The following is a 13,820-nucleotide window of genomic DNA, read 5'->3' as shown; positions in this document are numbered from 1 at the left end:
CCCTCCAACAACCGCCTCCGCCGCCGCGCATCGCCGCCACCGCCGCCGCCGCACGGGCTTCTCGCGGCGGGGCGCGCACTGTGTCACTCACGCCGCGTCGTCGTTCTCTCTCGGAGCATCTCTCCTCCGCCGGGGCCGCGATGAGCGCGCGCGCGCCTGTGCACCTCTGCGCGGCCGCGTGCGTGAGCGTCATGTCTGAGCGTGAAGCCGCCGGGGTGGGAGGGGTATTGTAGTAGCGCGAGGAGCCGCCGGAATGTGTGCGCGCGCGCGTGTGACACTGATGGATGCGCCAATGGAAAGACGGACAGATGCTTGGGCGGATCTAACGGCGCGCGCGGGGCTGGAGCGGCGCACGCATTCCCCGCGACGAGAGAAGGGCGAAAACACCGTCGATCCGCGGCAAGAAGGAGACGCTCGAGGACGCTGCTGCTGCTGCGGAGGAAGACGCGGAGGAAGACGCGGAGGACGCGCTCGGGGGGCTTTTGAGAGACACACGCGCGCGCGCAGGGGGTCGAGCTGATTCCCCCCGGGGGCTGGATCGGGCACGACCAACGGAGCGCGTTTTATTCCGTACTGACGAGCGCGTGAGGCGAGCGGCAAGGAAGGAAGGAAGGAAGGAAGGAAGGAAGGAAGGCAGAGGCGGTGGCAGCGGAGGTGGCACATCTGGCACAATAGAGGAAGGAAAGAAAAGGAGAGAAGAGAGGAGAGACAGCCTTCAGGACACTCACCCGCACTGACCTCCGCCGCCGCGGTCTTCTGTCCTTCGCGCGTGTCTTCCAGGGATAATAACTACAACACAAAGGGAAACAGATGATCCAGCTTCCAAAACTTTTACGCTTCACTGACAAAACGGCAAAAGAAAACGAAACGCGCGCGTGAACTTGGAGCTTACCTGCTTTAAAAAAGGGGGAAAGAATCTAAAAAAAAAAAAAAGACAGTTTGAAGGGAGCGTTTTGCGTTGCGCCAGGTACAAAAAAAAAGAAAAGAAAAAGGACTAAGAAAAGTACCAGCAACGACCGACAAAGTGCGTGGCTCTGTGGTGGCCAGAAGAACTCTTTGCGCTCGAGCCCATGCGGCACGCGCGAGCCCGTCCCTCCTCCACCTCCTCCACCTCCACCACCTCCTCCTCCTTCTCCTCATGTACATTATTACAACAAGGGGGAGACCCAATCAAGCGCGCATCTCATCGATTCACACGCGCGCACGCACTCACGCACACGCACGCAGGCACGCACGCGCACTTCACCTCGGGAGTGACTGAGTGACTTGCCCCCTGGAGTGTGGATTTGTGTCGGACAAAACAGCGGTCCAAAGTACAGCACGCAGGACGCACGCGGGGCAGTGGCCGCTCCTTGACCGTCACCTCCTCCCGCGCGTTCGCCTCCCCGCGCCCGAGCTCGTTTCACGGGGCATGATGGATTCTAACGCTGGGCTCCCGTGCACACCGGGGCCGTGAGTCCGCGCGTGCGATCGGAGGATATCAGAGAGCACGCCAAAGTAAGTGAAGTGAATGCGTCACGTCAAGGCTGAGAGCGGCGCGCGCGCGGGTTAAAGGGAAAAGGTGTGAATGTGCGTCTGGTGGTCTGCGGTTTACGCGCGGTGTGTTTGCGTTTACCCCGCGTCTCGGGCTCGGATCGAGCCGTGAATGACACTATAGGGCGCGCGAGGTTCTATGGGAGACACAGCGCGAGGTTCTATGGGAGACAGTGAGAGGTTCTATGGGAGACAGTGAGAGGTTCTATGGGAGACAGTGAGAGGTTCTAAGTGAGAGGTTCTATGGGAGACAGTGAGAGGTTCTATGGGAGACAGTGAGAGGTTCTAAGTGAGAGGTTCTATGGGAGACAGTGAGAGGTTCTATGGGAGACAGTGAGAGGTTCTAAGTGAGAGGTTCTATGGGAGACAGTGAGAGGTTCTATGGGAGACAGTGAGAGGTTCTATGGGAGACAGTGAGAGGTTCTAAGTGAGAGGTTCTATGGGAGACAGTGAGAGGTTCTATGGGAGACAGTGAGAGGTTCTATGGGAGACAGTGAGAGGTTCTAAGTGAGAGGTTCTATGGGAGACAGTGAGAGGTTCTATGGGAGACAGTGAGAGGTTCTAAGTGAGAGGTTCTATGGGAGACAGTGAGAGGTTCTAAGTGAGAGGTTCTATGGGAGACAGTGAGAGGTTCTATGGGAGACAGTGAGAGGTTCTAAGTGAGAGGTTCTATGGGAGACAGTGAGAGGTTCTATGGGAGACAGTGAGAGGTTCAATGGGAGACAGCGCGAGGCTCTATGGGAGACACATGGAGAGACAGTGAGAGGTTCTAAGTGAGAGGTTCTATGGGAGACTCTGTGGGAGACTCTATGGGAGACTATGGGAGACTCTATGGGAGACTCTATGGGAGACTCTATGGGAGACTCTATGGGAGGCTCTATGGGAGACTCTATGGGAGACTCTATGGGAGACTCTATGGGAGGCTCTATGGGAGACTCTATGGGAGACTCTATGGGAGACTCTATGGGAGACTCTATGGGAGGCTCTATGGGAGACAGTGAGAGTGAGAGAGCGCGCGTGGAGCGAGAGAGACAGAGCTACGTGACGCCTATCAGCGGCGGAGAGCTTGAACCGTAGAGGAGGCGCAGGCTTCAGTTGTGGCAGCTCTTGATGTGTTGTTGTCCCCGTTGTTTGCGGACTTTTGACTGACGCCGCGTTTTGTTTTCTGCCCCTTTCTTCAAGCTTCCCGGTCTCAGCCCTCGACGACACCTCAAGAGGAATCACACGCGCTGAGGCTTTTTCGCGATCCTTGTTTGGCTTTTTTCTACCGCGGAGTGAGAGTCTGTTCTATCCACGCGAGCGGCGGACGCGGAGAGAGCGGCTCCCGGGGAAAGACCGCTGCCTCTCCCGCCACAGCATCTGCGCCTCGTCGCTTCTATACCTCCTTTTTTTCTTTTTTTTTTGGTGGTGTGTATTTTGTTTCCGAACAACGTCCTCGTGAGACGCACGCCCCGCACACGCACCGCGCGCGCTCCTCTATGTGGGAGCCCTAGGAGCACACCCACGGGGGGAACTGTGTATCAAAGGCTCCGCGGATCCCCCAAAGGCAGCCTCGGGTGAGCGGATCACCGGGGGTCGGGAGAGGAGAAGAATCCCCTCAACAGCGGGCTCCCAGGAGCACAACATGCCGCGGAGGAAGCAGCAAGCGCCCCGGCGCGCCTCAGGTACGCACTGACGCGGCTTTGTACGCCAACTCTACAGCTATCTCTCTCTTTCTGCTCCCCCCCCCGCCGCCGCCACCCCCTCCCTCATTCACTTACTTTTCATTGACATTTTCCTACATTATGGAACCGCAAAACGCATCTTGTGTCGAGGCTCTCAGGGGCAGAAGGTCCCCTGCCCTGCACATGTCCTGCAGCGCGCGCAGAGATGGTTCATGCACAAACCTCCTGCTCTTCATCTGTGTCCCATTCGTTACGTCACGTTCAGAATAGTTTATTTATTATTGTGATTTTTGACTGTTTTTCACGACACTCTCTTAATCTCGGTTTGCACTGCGTTTAAACACGTCTGCCTCCTGCATCAGCCGTGAGAAGTTTGGACATTTACAAGTGGCGCACACAATGCTCGGAGTGAATAGTTGCAGCACTTCTAAAGGTCACAGGTCAGAGTTCCCGGGGAGGGCAAGTGCAGAGTGGAGCTTTTTTTTGTGTGTCTGCCTATAGAACTATTTAATTTTGTTACCAGTATTTTCAAACGTTCCTTGTCTGTACTGGGACCATTTTGGCCCCTGAAGCACGGCCCCCGGTCTCCAGTTCTCTTGGCTTGTACTTATTGACTAAAGAATTAGAGATCCATACGGTGTAGCTGAGACAATTGGTGAAGCGTTAGGGTCAGCTGACGGTCTCTGGTCATTTAATACGTACTAAATATGTACTACAATACTTACACGTGCTTTATTATTGCTAAACGTGGCGTGATTTATTTGTGTTATTGAAAGCTGAACAAAAGTTGCTCGATATTTTCCACTTTTTGCAAACAGTGATACAGTAAATTACATTGAATTGCACCTCTTTTGTAGCAATTCCTTCAATTTACCTTAAAGAAGTGTTTGAAACTTATATATTTGCAGTGTTTTTTTCAGTTATTTTGCCTGTATTATTTCCACTCTTTATTTCTTGTGTCACATCTCGCCACCTTTGCTTTCCTCTCAACTCGTCTTCTCTCGTCTCGTTTCTGGGAAAGACTTTCTGGTCCTCGGCGTAAAGATTATTCTCCGGCTCGGGGAGGGAGTGTACTGGAAGTGAGCTTTAATGGACAATTGCCATCTTTGATTTGACGCCCTGATTGATCGTCCGTCATGGCGGCCAGCCTTTGATCTGTTCATTCCCGATAAGTGTCGATAAATCAAGTCTCTCTCGCTCTCTCTCTCTTCCTCCTCCTTCTTTCTCCCTTTCTCTTTCTCTCTCTCTCTCTTAGTCCTCTCATTCTCTCTCTCTCTTTCTCTGAAGTCACGTCTGGCCTCACAAACTTGCAGCCATTAACGCTTGGGGTTTTAATTGCGGCTATTTATCTGTTTTCACTCTCTTTTTAACGACTTGGACTTTGTTTTGCGCTTCATTTTTAAACATTTTTTGAACAGAAAACGAAGCAAAATGTCGACGGTCAAACAATTTCGAGCTAAAAATCAGAAACAAAACAGTCAAGTTGGACAGACAGTCGCTACATCCCACAGCATGATGATGATTTACTGTAAGACGTTACACCACTGATCGTTATTTGTGAATTGCGCAGCTTTTTTTAACATTTGCTTGTTCTTATTATGCACACATACCTTAGTTTATGTTTTTCATATCTTCATTACGATTATTCACGCTCGATCGTTTGTAAATCTTTGCATGTCTAACAAACCAATCCATGTTTCAATGTAAAAAGTGCATGTTTTTTCCCACGCGTTTATCATATTTATCATATTTTCATCCCCGTGCATCAATTGACAATTCATCGTCCGACCAGCGCGCTTTTGTTTTGAAATTGCATTAGCATTTTTTAGCATCAATTCCCCCGAACGCACGTCTAATATCCCGTCCTTGTCGCGGACCGTAACAAAGACATTCCCGCGTGTTTCTGCTTTGATTTACGTGCGACCTTTTAACTTTTTATTCCAGCCCGTACCACCTTGCTACCTCTTGCACCGGAGAAAGCATTTACCCCGACTTACACCTCCACACACGCTAAAAAAAAAGGATTATAATTACACACGACGCACACAACGAACGAACCGGGCGCACAAGTAAACAGCAGCGTTTTTTATAGTGCGGTGAAAAATGCAACTATTAGCTTAATCGCGAGGCAGAAGACTGGTTAGCTCCATCAGAAAGCAGCGCCCCCGTCAGAGCGACTTTGTTTCATATTTGATTTAATTGTCTGGATCCTGACAGCCACATTCGTCAATGGCCCTAATGGTCAATCAGAGGCTGGCACACATCAGGAGACTATGTATTCTCAGCCCAGGGCCCCGCTTGATCAAAATGTTTTAGCTCTAATGGACACGGTGGTTGGAGGGAGGGAGGGAGGGAAGGAAGGAGGGAGGGAAGAAGGGAAAGTGGGAGGAGGACGGGTGCAGGACGATGGATAGATGGATGGATGCACGAAGAGACGAGACGACTTTTAATTCAGGCCGAGAAACAAAATGGCCACAGGCGAAAGGACGATTGGTTCCTTTGCGACTGTTTACTTTGACTTTCACTTCTTTCTAACTTCGAACGCGTATTTAATGCGTAGGTCGTACAAGTTACCGTTAAGATGAATGGGCTATTTCGGTCGCGTTCGTATTGGTTTTCATTTCATTTCTAGCTTTTCTGTTTCGTTTTGAGTACTTTTCACGTCGTTTAGCTTCGAACTGCGATAGTGCTGAATTTAAATCGCCCTGAAAACCTTTTAAGAGACATGTTATGAGAAAAACGTTGATAATTTTAGTGCAAAATGGTGACTGATTGAATTAAAAAAAAAAAAAATGTTCTAGCTTTTCTTCCAAAGTCACTTTCTAGTGTAGCAGAATGTATTTGTAGTAGCGCTACATTACCACTAGGAGTGACAATGTGTAGGCCAATTGACAATTAGTATTTTTTACCATCATTTATATATTTGTGTGTGTGTTTCAAGCTCTCCTTTACTCACATATGCAGCGCAAACAGCTTAAGATATACATTAAAACTTAATAACTAGACTATAAATAGCCACAATAAAGCATGAACAAAGCCTTAAATGAACAAATAGTTTATTAAGAATGCTTTTTGGCTTAGTAACTACTTAATTAACACCCTAACTTTCAAACTTAACCCCCATCCGAGCCCTTAATCAAGTATTCACGAAGCCTGAATCGTTACTATAAAGTGTTAGCTCATTTAAACTAAGCAAATAATCGTTTATTTTGTACAATCAAGTCATCATAACTTATCATTTATTACATCGGTAGAATGCGAGATATTCAGACAAATAGAGGAAGCAACCGTTAATTCGAGATCGAAAACACACTCAAAATGGCGCCAAACAAACAAACAAACCAACTTCCTCTTTTACCTCTTTTTCCCCCAACTTTTCTGCCTCTCCTTTTCTTCCTCTCTCTTCCCCTCGTTCACAGCTGCAACTTATAAAACCCGGGCGAAGTGCGTGGCACACGGGGCGTTGACAAATTGATTGCGCGTTCCCGATGGAGGACGGCGAATGACGGGGTCTTGATTAGGAACTCGGGTGGAAGCGTTCGCGCCCCGCCCAGCTTTAGCAAGTCCCCCCCCCCCTGCCGTGAGGAAATGACGGCGCAACTTCGGGGGGCCAAACTGTAGTGGCAGGTATTTTCATTCGACCATCAAAAAGGAGATAAACGGTACGATTAGGTGAAAGGTAAACGTCGGTTGTTGAAACGCGACCGTGATCCGGCGAGTTTGGCTGGAAAGATGAATCACAATCAAATAGAAAGTCTGAAAGTTGAAGACGAGATCTAAATATTCTGCTTCTACGGTGTGTTACTGTGGATACAACTTTCTAGCTTTGCAGTTTGTTCTGAAGTGCATAAGTATTGTAATAGTTTAGCTGGTGATATCCAAGTTTTCAAATGTTAAGACTCCGTGAATGACAAAATATCCCCTGTTAAGAAAAGAGTATTGATAAAAACACAAAAAGCTTTGTCACATCTGTCTATAAATAAATAAATAAATAGATAAATAAATAAATGAATAAATGAATAAATGAATAAATGAATAAATGAATAAATGAATAAATAAATAAATAAATAAATAAATAAATAAATAAATAAATAAATAAATAAATAAATAAATAAATAAATAGATAAATAAATAACCACACATTTCAAGATTCTCAAGTCTTTTAGCATTTTTAGCAAATTTGTTGATGATTAAAGAAAATAAATGATGATAAACTGACTCACAAGTTAAATCCGCCAGAAAATTCACACTTTTTAAATTTATTTTTTATTCGTCTTAGCAATATTATTCCATTTTCAATCTAGGATATTTTTTTTTTTTTTTTTTTTTTAGTATTTTAGATTTTTTTAGATTCAATTTTTTAGATTCAATTTTTTTTTTATTCTTGATTGACATGTTGGGTCTTGATTAAAAAAATAAAAATAAAATACATTTATTTGCAAGTTGGACCTGTCTGAAAACTTCACATCAACAAAAAGAACATTTAAAAAAGTTGTTTCTGTTTTAGCCGTACTAGCATTTGTATTTTATTTTTGAAACCTACAGTAAAAAACCCTAGCCTTTTAGCAAACCTATTTCAAACACACACACACACACACCCCAAATCTGTCTTGAACGTGGAGCACTGTTGCGTCGTGAAAAAAAAAGAAAAAAAGAAGCGAAACACACACTCAAAAAAAGCGGACTTGTTTTGCCAGCTTCATTAGCGTTCTCCTAATTAGCCTAGCATCTGATGGATCTGTGACAGCGCTAATGATTGGAGATGACAAGCTCCGCACACTGTCACGCTCGCCAATTAGGTCCGGCACGTGGTTTGATGTGAGCAACTTGATCTCACTGTTGCGGCGCCCCCTCGCACACGCCCCGCCCGCCCGGACCCCCCCCACGCCCGCTCGTGTACCTCACATAACAGGTAATGGGGCTGGGCAATGGAGTGGTAAAATGTCTGAGGCGTTGGCATGGAAACCTAAACTACAAATTGAAGCAAAGGGCTGAAGATGTGCCCAAGCCGGCGACGCTCATTAACATTAATAGGCTTTGCAGACTCGAAAACAACATCAGATGAAGTCACTTTCTTCCCCCGAAAATAATTCACTCAGCCACGATATTCCAGCAGGATTTTAGCACTAAATCAAATTTTCAATGAAAAAAAAACGATGATTATTTATGCTTGTTGCAGTATTTTCTTGTTTGCTTAAATATTTGCGTTGAAGTCGCTGTAACCGCCGCGGCGTACGTAGTCTTTATGCTATGGATTATGGTTAATTGTTTATCTAATTACGTTCAATTTGTAAGCATTTGTTTTACTCCTTGGAAATCAATTTGTCTGAAACGAGCCTAATCGTTTGTAATGAACGGAATGGAATCGGCACAACAAGACAGGTCAATGAAAATATGTACGTTTCTGATGACAAAGTCCTTTTCGTTTGTACGTCTGGAGCCGATCCCTGCAACTATGTGCCTTGGTACATGGACTGAAATACTCTTACAGTTTAGCATTAGTGTGATTGTAAGTCATTTTGCTATCCCTCTTTTGTTCTTCTGGGTATGAGTACTTTTTTATGACTTTGTATGACTATTCCTGCTTTAATCAATATCCATAATGACCGAATACACTGAGTCATAATGTTACTGATTCAATCAAAAACTAGTTATCATTCATTTGTGGTGACTCCGTCTTGCTACTTTTTCAGTGTTTTTCAAGAAAGTGTCTATTTTAGTCTTATTCGTCTGTTTCTTCTTTTTATTATCTTTTTTGCTATTTTTTTTTACAAAACAGAATATAAAACCAAATTTGACACAAAGAGTGAGCAAACACATTAACAAGACGCAGAGTATAATAACATAAACGCCACAGCACATATTCAACGTTCCAATCCCATTTACCGTACTTTTCGGACTTTAAGCCGCTACTTTTTCCCCCATGCTTTGAACCCTGCGCTCATTACAACGGTGCGTCTACTTTATGGATTTTACAAGCGTTTGACACGCTGTGGAAGAAGACGTCAGTGAGACACGTCGTGTTTTCTATATTGTAAGCTGCAAAACGCTGCGTGTTTTATTACAATCAGACTCATATTCACAGAGAAGTGAGTCTAAAGAGGAAGTGAATCTAGACGCCATGAAACGCAAAGACACACGGACATGCGATATACGGCGGTCTGCTGTCTAGAACCCAATACATAGTTCTTTTTTATGTCATATTACCGTATTTTCCGGACTATATAATAGATAATAGCATAATAGAGATGAAAAAAACATATATAAGTCGCACTGGAGTATAAGTGTAAGTATAAGTATATAAATATAGTATAAGTTGCACACCGGCCAAAACTATGAAAAAAGGTGCGACTTATAGTCCAGAAAATACGGTATAAGTCGCACTGGAGTATAAGTTGTACCAAGAAAGAAAAAAACATATATAAGTTGCACTGAAGTATAAAACGCGGTTGCAAGTGTGAAAATAACAAATAATATTACATATAAGTCGCTCCGGAGTATAAGTATAGATATAAGTATAAGTCGCACCAAAACTATGAAAAAAGGTGTGACTTATAGTCCGGAAAATACAATACTTTTATTTTCATTCCTTCTGTCATTTTGTCTGTATCATTCCTTACATCATCGACTCCTTTTAAACCCAGCGTTACGTTTCGATTCCATCTTCTGTTTCGACCCTGGCATTTTCACCTGTTTCTGTCCGTTCTTAACACTCACTCCTCCCGTCTCCTCGCTCCTCGAATCCTAAGTAGTCACGGCGTTTATTTTCTCAGCACTCATAACATCAGGGGAGGACAATGCTCTGCCTCTCTGCTGCCGGCTTCAAAGCCCGGACCAGACCAAACAGATCATTGTTACAGCCGGAGGAAGCCCACACATCAAACGTCCCAGTGTATTTTCATAAGCCACGCTCCAAAACGTGCAACTTTTATCCCCCCGTGTCCAACTGTGAAGCCATTGTTCCCGAGCCGCACACACTTCCCGAAAAATACATGCAGTGCCCTCCATTCATACTGCCAACTTTGACAAATAAGTTCCCATTTTCTGATTAAATGTTTGGATAAGATGTTAAAAGATATTGATGAAACGGTGAAAATCAAGCTAAATTCGCATGTTTCGTCCTCATAAATATTGCCAAATTTGGTGAAGTGACATTCGCAGAGTCTTTTTGGAAGCTAATTCTCTTTTTACTGCAAAGTTGAAGGGTTTTTATTACTATACATGGGCTCAACGCTTGACCCAACGTGTGGCTCTGTGGTTTGTGAGTGGTTTGTGGAGTTTGGCGAGCTGTAGTTTCTGAGGCCGTTTTCCAGTTTGTTTGTGAACAGCATTTAAACAGCCATTACAAAAGTGTGGTAACTGTCGAAGTAAGTTCAGGTACGGCCGCGGAATATGTATCGCAGTAGAATTGAAATCACAATTTGAGTTGGTGCAAATTGAGCAACAAAAGGTTCACTACAAACGCCAAAATATCTTGTCTATTTAATGGAAGAAAAAGGTTTATGCTGAAGTTTGCACCTTAACAAACATTTGGTCTCAGATATTCTTGATCATGTGTAATATCTGCACTGTGAACTGAATTTAGATTTTAAGATTTTTTTTTAATCTAATTGCAGTTCAAGTATGTGTGTGAAAATGTGCAATTCCATTTATTTTCTAAAATTGTATAACTTTAGTTTTAGAGTTGGAAAGACTTCAAAACTGCACTTTTAGATCACCTTTATTGACTTATATGGTTTCAAAAATATTTAGATTTTCGGATTTATTAAAGAGAAAACGCAACATGCAACATCACAACTTTGAAAAAATATATACAAATTTCACATAGAAATTTTACAAAAGGCTTCATGTTTTTTAGTCTTGTTCTTATTTTCTAAAAAATGTCTCCAATAATATCTGTAATAATAATAATAATATTTCGCACACTCAAACATAAACACTCACTATAAACAGAGAAATATACTTTTTTTTTATATTACTGTAGCGCACTTTTAAAGAAGAGTTAAAATTCCCACACACACATTTCTCTGTTATGGTCCAACTATAGAGACTGGACTAAGTGGGCGGGACTTACCATCCAAACCGAACCCCTTTTCTCCGTCATGGTTCAGAATCCTTTAAAACAAACCCACACAACAACACAACACGACACAACACGACACAACTCGAGCTCAGAGTTGGATTGATGACATCCACAGTCACCATTATTAGCCACTCATTGCCACATTTTTTCTTTTTGCGGTTCTTTCACGCGCGCGCGTTTTACTTATCTTATTTATTTCCCCTCTATGCAAACACCTATCATCAGCACAGTGTCCAGGGAGACTAAGCATGATTTATGTAAATATTACCACGGCGACAGATCTGGTTGTGTCCAATAGGAGATGGATGGGAGGTGAGGAGGAAAAGCAGCTGATTTCTGTGATTTTGGTTGCACCCGTGTGTGTACTTGATTGTGTGTGTGTGTGTGTGTGTGTGTGTGTGTGCGTGTGATTGATTGCAGATGAGAGAGGCAGATTAATCATGCTTGATGTGTGTTCGTTGCACCGGTTGCCGTGGCGGTGAGCGGAAAAGCTGTGGCCCATTTAAATGTACTGGCTCAGGCGGGAGGAGGAGACGTTTGTGTGGCTGGAGTGGAGAGAGTGGCGACTACAGGCGGGAGCGTTTTGGGGACTTTGTGTTGTTGTTGTTGTTGTTGTTTGTTGATTTATCATGCAGATGAATTGAAAACATTAAAAACACAGATGCAAATTTCATTGTCAAATTTAAAAGGCGGACTTAGAAATGTAGAATGTAGCTTGTGTAACTTCCAATCATTTTTGTTAATTGTATTTTTTAATCTATATGTCCAAATGTCATATCTATTTATTTATATTACTTGTATTCCATTATATTTTTTGATTTTATTCCGTTTTGTGTGTTTTTTTTGTTTTTTTGTGCAACTTTATTTACTCTAATTATTGTGATAGTTTTAGTTTTTGTTGCAATCATTCACCAAAGTATTATTATTATATATAGATTATTTTATAAAAAAAAAATTGTGGATAGAATTGTTGATAAATATGCAAAAAATATTCAAATTTCATAGTCAAACTTGAAATGGGAATTTAGAAGTGTGGAATGTATCTTGTGTAACTGTCAATCATTTTCATTAATTTTATTTTTTTATCCATAGGTCCAAATGTCATATCTATTTATTTATATTACTTATATTACATAATATATTTATATTTTATTCCTTTTTGTATTTTGTATTCCTTTATTTACTGATTATTTTAATAGAAAACCTATAGAAGTCAGTTTGTTTTGTTGCAATCATTTACCAAAGTATTATTATTATATGTAGATTATTTTATTAAACATTTTTTGAAATTTTTTTCATAGATAGAATTGTTGATAAATACACAAACATTATTCAAATTTCAAACTTAAAAGGCAGACTTAAAAATGTGGATAATTTTTATTTATTTTATTTTTTAACCTATAGGTATCGATACATTTACCAAATCTCACAGAGAATCTATTTATTTATGTATCTATTTATTTATATTACTTGTATTCCATTATATATTTTGATTTTATTCCTTTTTGTATTTTTACTTTTTATTGTGTGACTTTATTCACTGTAATTATTTACTTTATTTACTTATTTATTTATCGTTGTGATTATTTTAATAGAAAACCTGTAGAAGTCAGTTTGTTTTGTTGCAATCATTCACCAAAGTATTATTATTATATATAGATTATTTTATTTACATTTTTTGACACATTTTTCATAGATACAATTGTTAAAAAATACACACAAAAAATAATAATGCAGATTTGTCTTCACTTACATTGAAAGTTATCCTATATAATGACGGGAAGTGTGAAAAGACACACGAGCTAATGATGATGTGAGAAACTATTAAAAGCGTCAACATAAAGCGGCTTCTGTATCAATTAATTTGAACGGCAACGCTGATTCTTTTATGAAGCACGCTAACGAGATTAATCTGGGATAATGAGTCGTGCTGGGGAAATATATCGTTCATGATGCGATATCGCCGTCCCAACAGTGACTCTGCGTTATTACTGTCACTCACACAGCGCCAAAGTATCGAAGGGATATCGGTTATCGGCGATATCGGAGGGTTTCCATAAACGTCGGTATTGGCCTGTTATCGCCCGTAGGTGGCGCCGGTCATGTTTCCCCGTGCGTCATCCTCAGTTTGGCCCACAATGCATCGGTTTGTTGGAAGAGCACTTAGGCTAAAGCCACGGTACGTTTTTACGCAATCGTGCAAACAAATAGTTGTGAAAAATGTGTTTGTTGGACTTTGGTACTTTTAGTGTTGGCGCAGAAACTTTTTGAATATTGTTATCGACTCATACATAAACAAACATAAATTAAAAAATAAAATAAAATCACAATTTAAAGTCTGCAAACGATACAAAAACAACATACTAAATTGGAACTAATAATAATCAACAACATTTTTTAACTGTAAATTTTCTGTACATAGTAAGCTTATTTTTATTTTTTATCCTATAGCAGATTTAAATTGTTTTTCTTTAATGCCCTTTTATGATTTTATATAGGTTGTTTTATCATTGTTCATTGATATCACACGTACCGTTTTG

The 13,820-nt window shown here is 42.1% G+C and overlaps 1 protein-coding gene and 1 long non-coding RNA gene across 2 annotated transcripts in view; one reads left to right on the top strand and one right to left on the bottom strand.

Annotated features, from left to right (window-relative positions):
- Positions 1-13,820, bottom strand: part of LOC140380942 (uncharacterized) — a 518,949-nt gene that overhangs the window by 347,679 nt on the left and 157,450 nt on the right. The gene's annotated exons all lie outside the window — the stretch shown is intronic.
- tshz3b (teashirt zinc finger homeobox 3b) overlaps positions 2,968-13,820 on the top strand; it is a 56,822-nt gene continuing 45,969 nt past the window's right edge. The window contains exon 1 of the mRNA XM_072464925.1: positions 2,968-3,197. Within this exon, the coding sequence (XP_072321026.1) occupies positions 3,158-3,197 (40 nt within the window). The 5' untranslated portion in view covers positions 2,968-3,157. The remainder of the gene's footprint in view (positions 3,198-13,820) is intronic.

Source organism: Eucyclogobius newberryi, unplaced genomic scaffold (assembly GCF_026437365.1).
Source record: "Eucyclogobius newberryi isolate DKJ021-1_F unplaced genomic scaffold, fEucNew1.0.hap1 SCAF_5, whole genome shotgun sequence".
NCBI lineage: Eukaryota > Metazoa > Chordata > Actinopteri > Gobiiformes > Gobiidae > Eucyclogobius > Eucyclogobius newberryi.
This window is presented reverse-complemented; position numbering and strand designations above follow the sequence as displayed.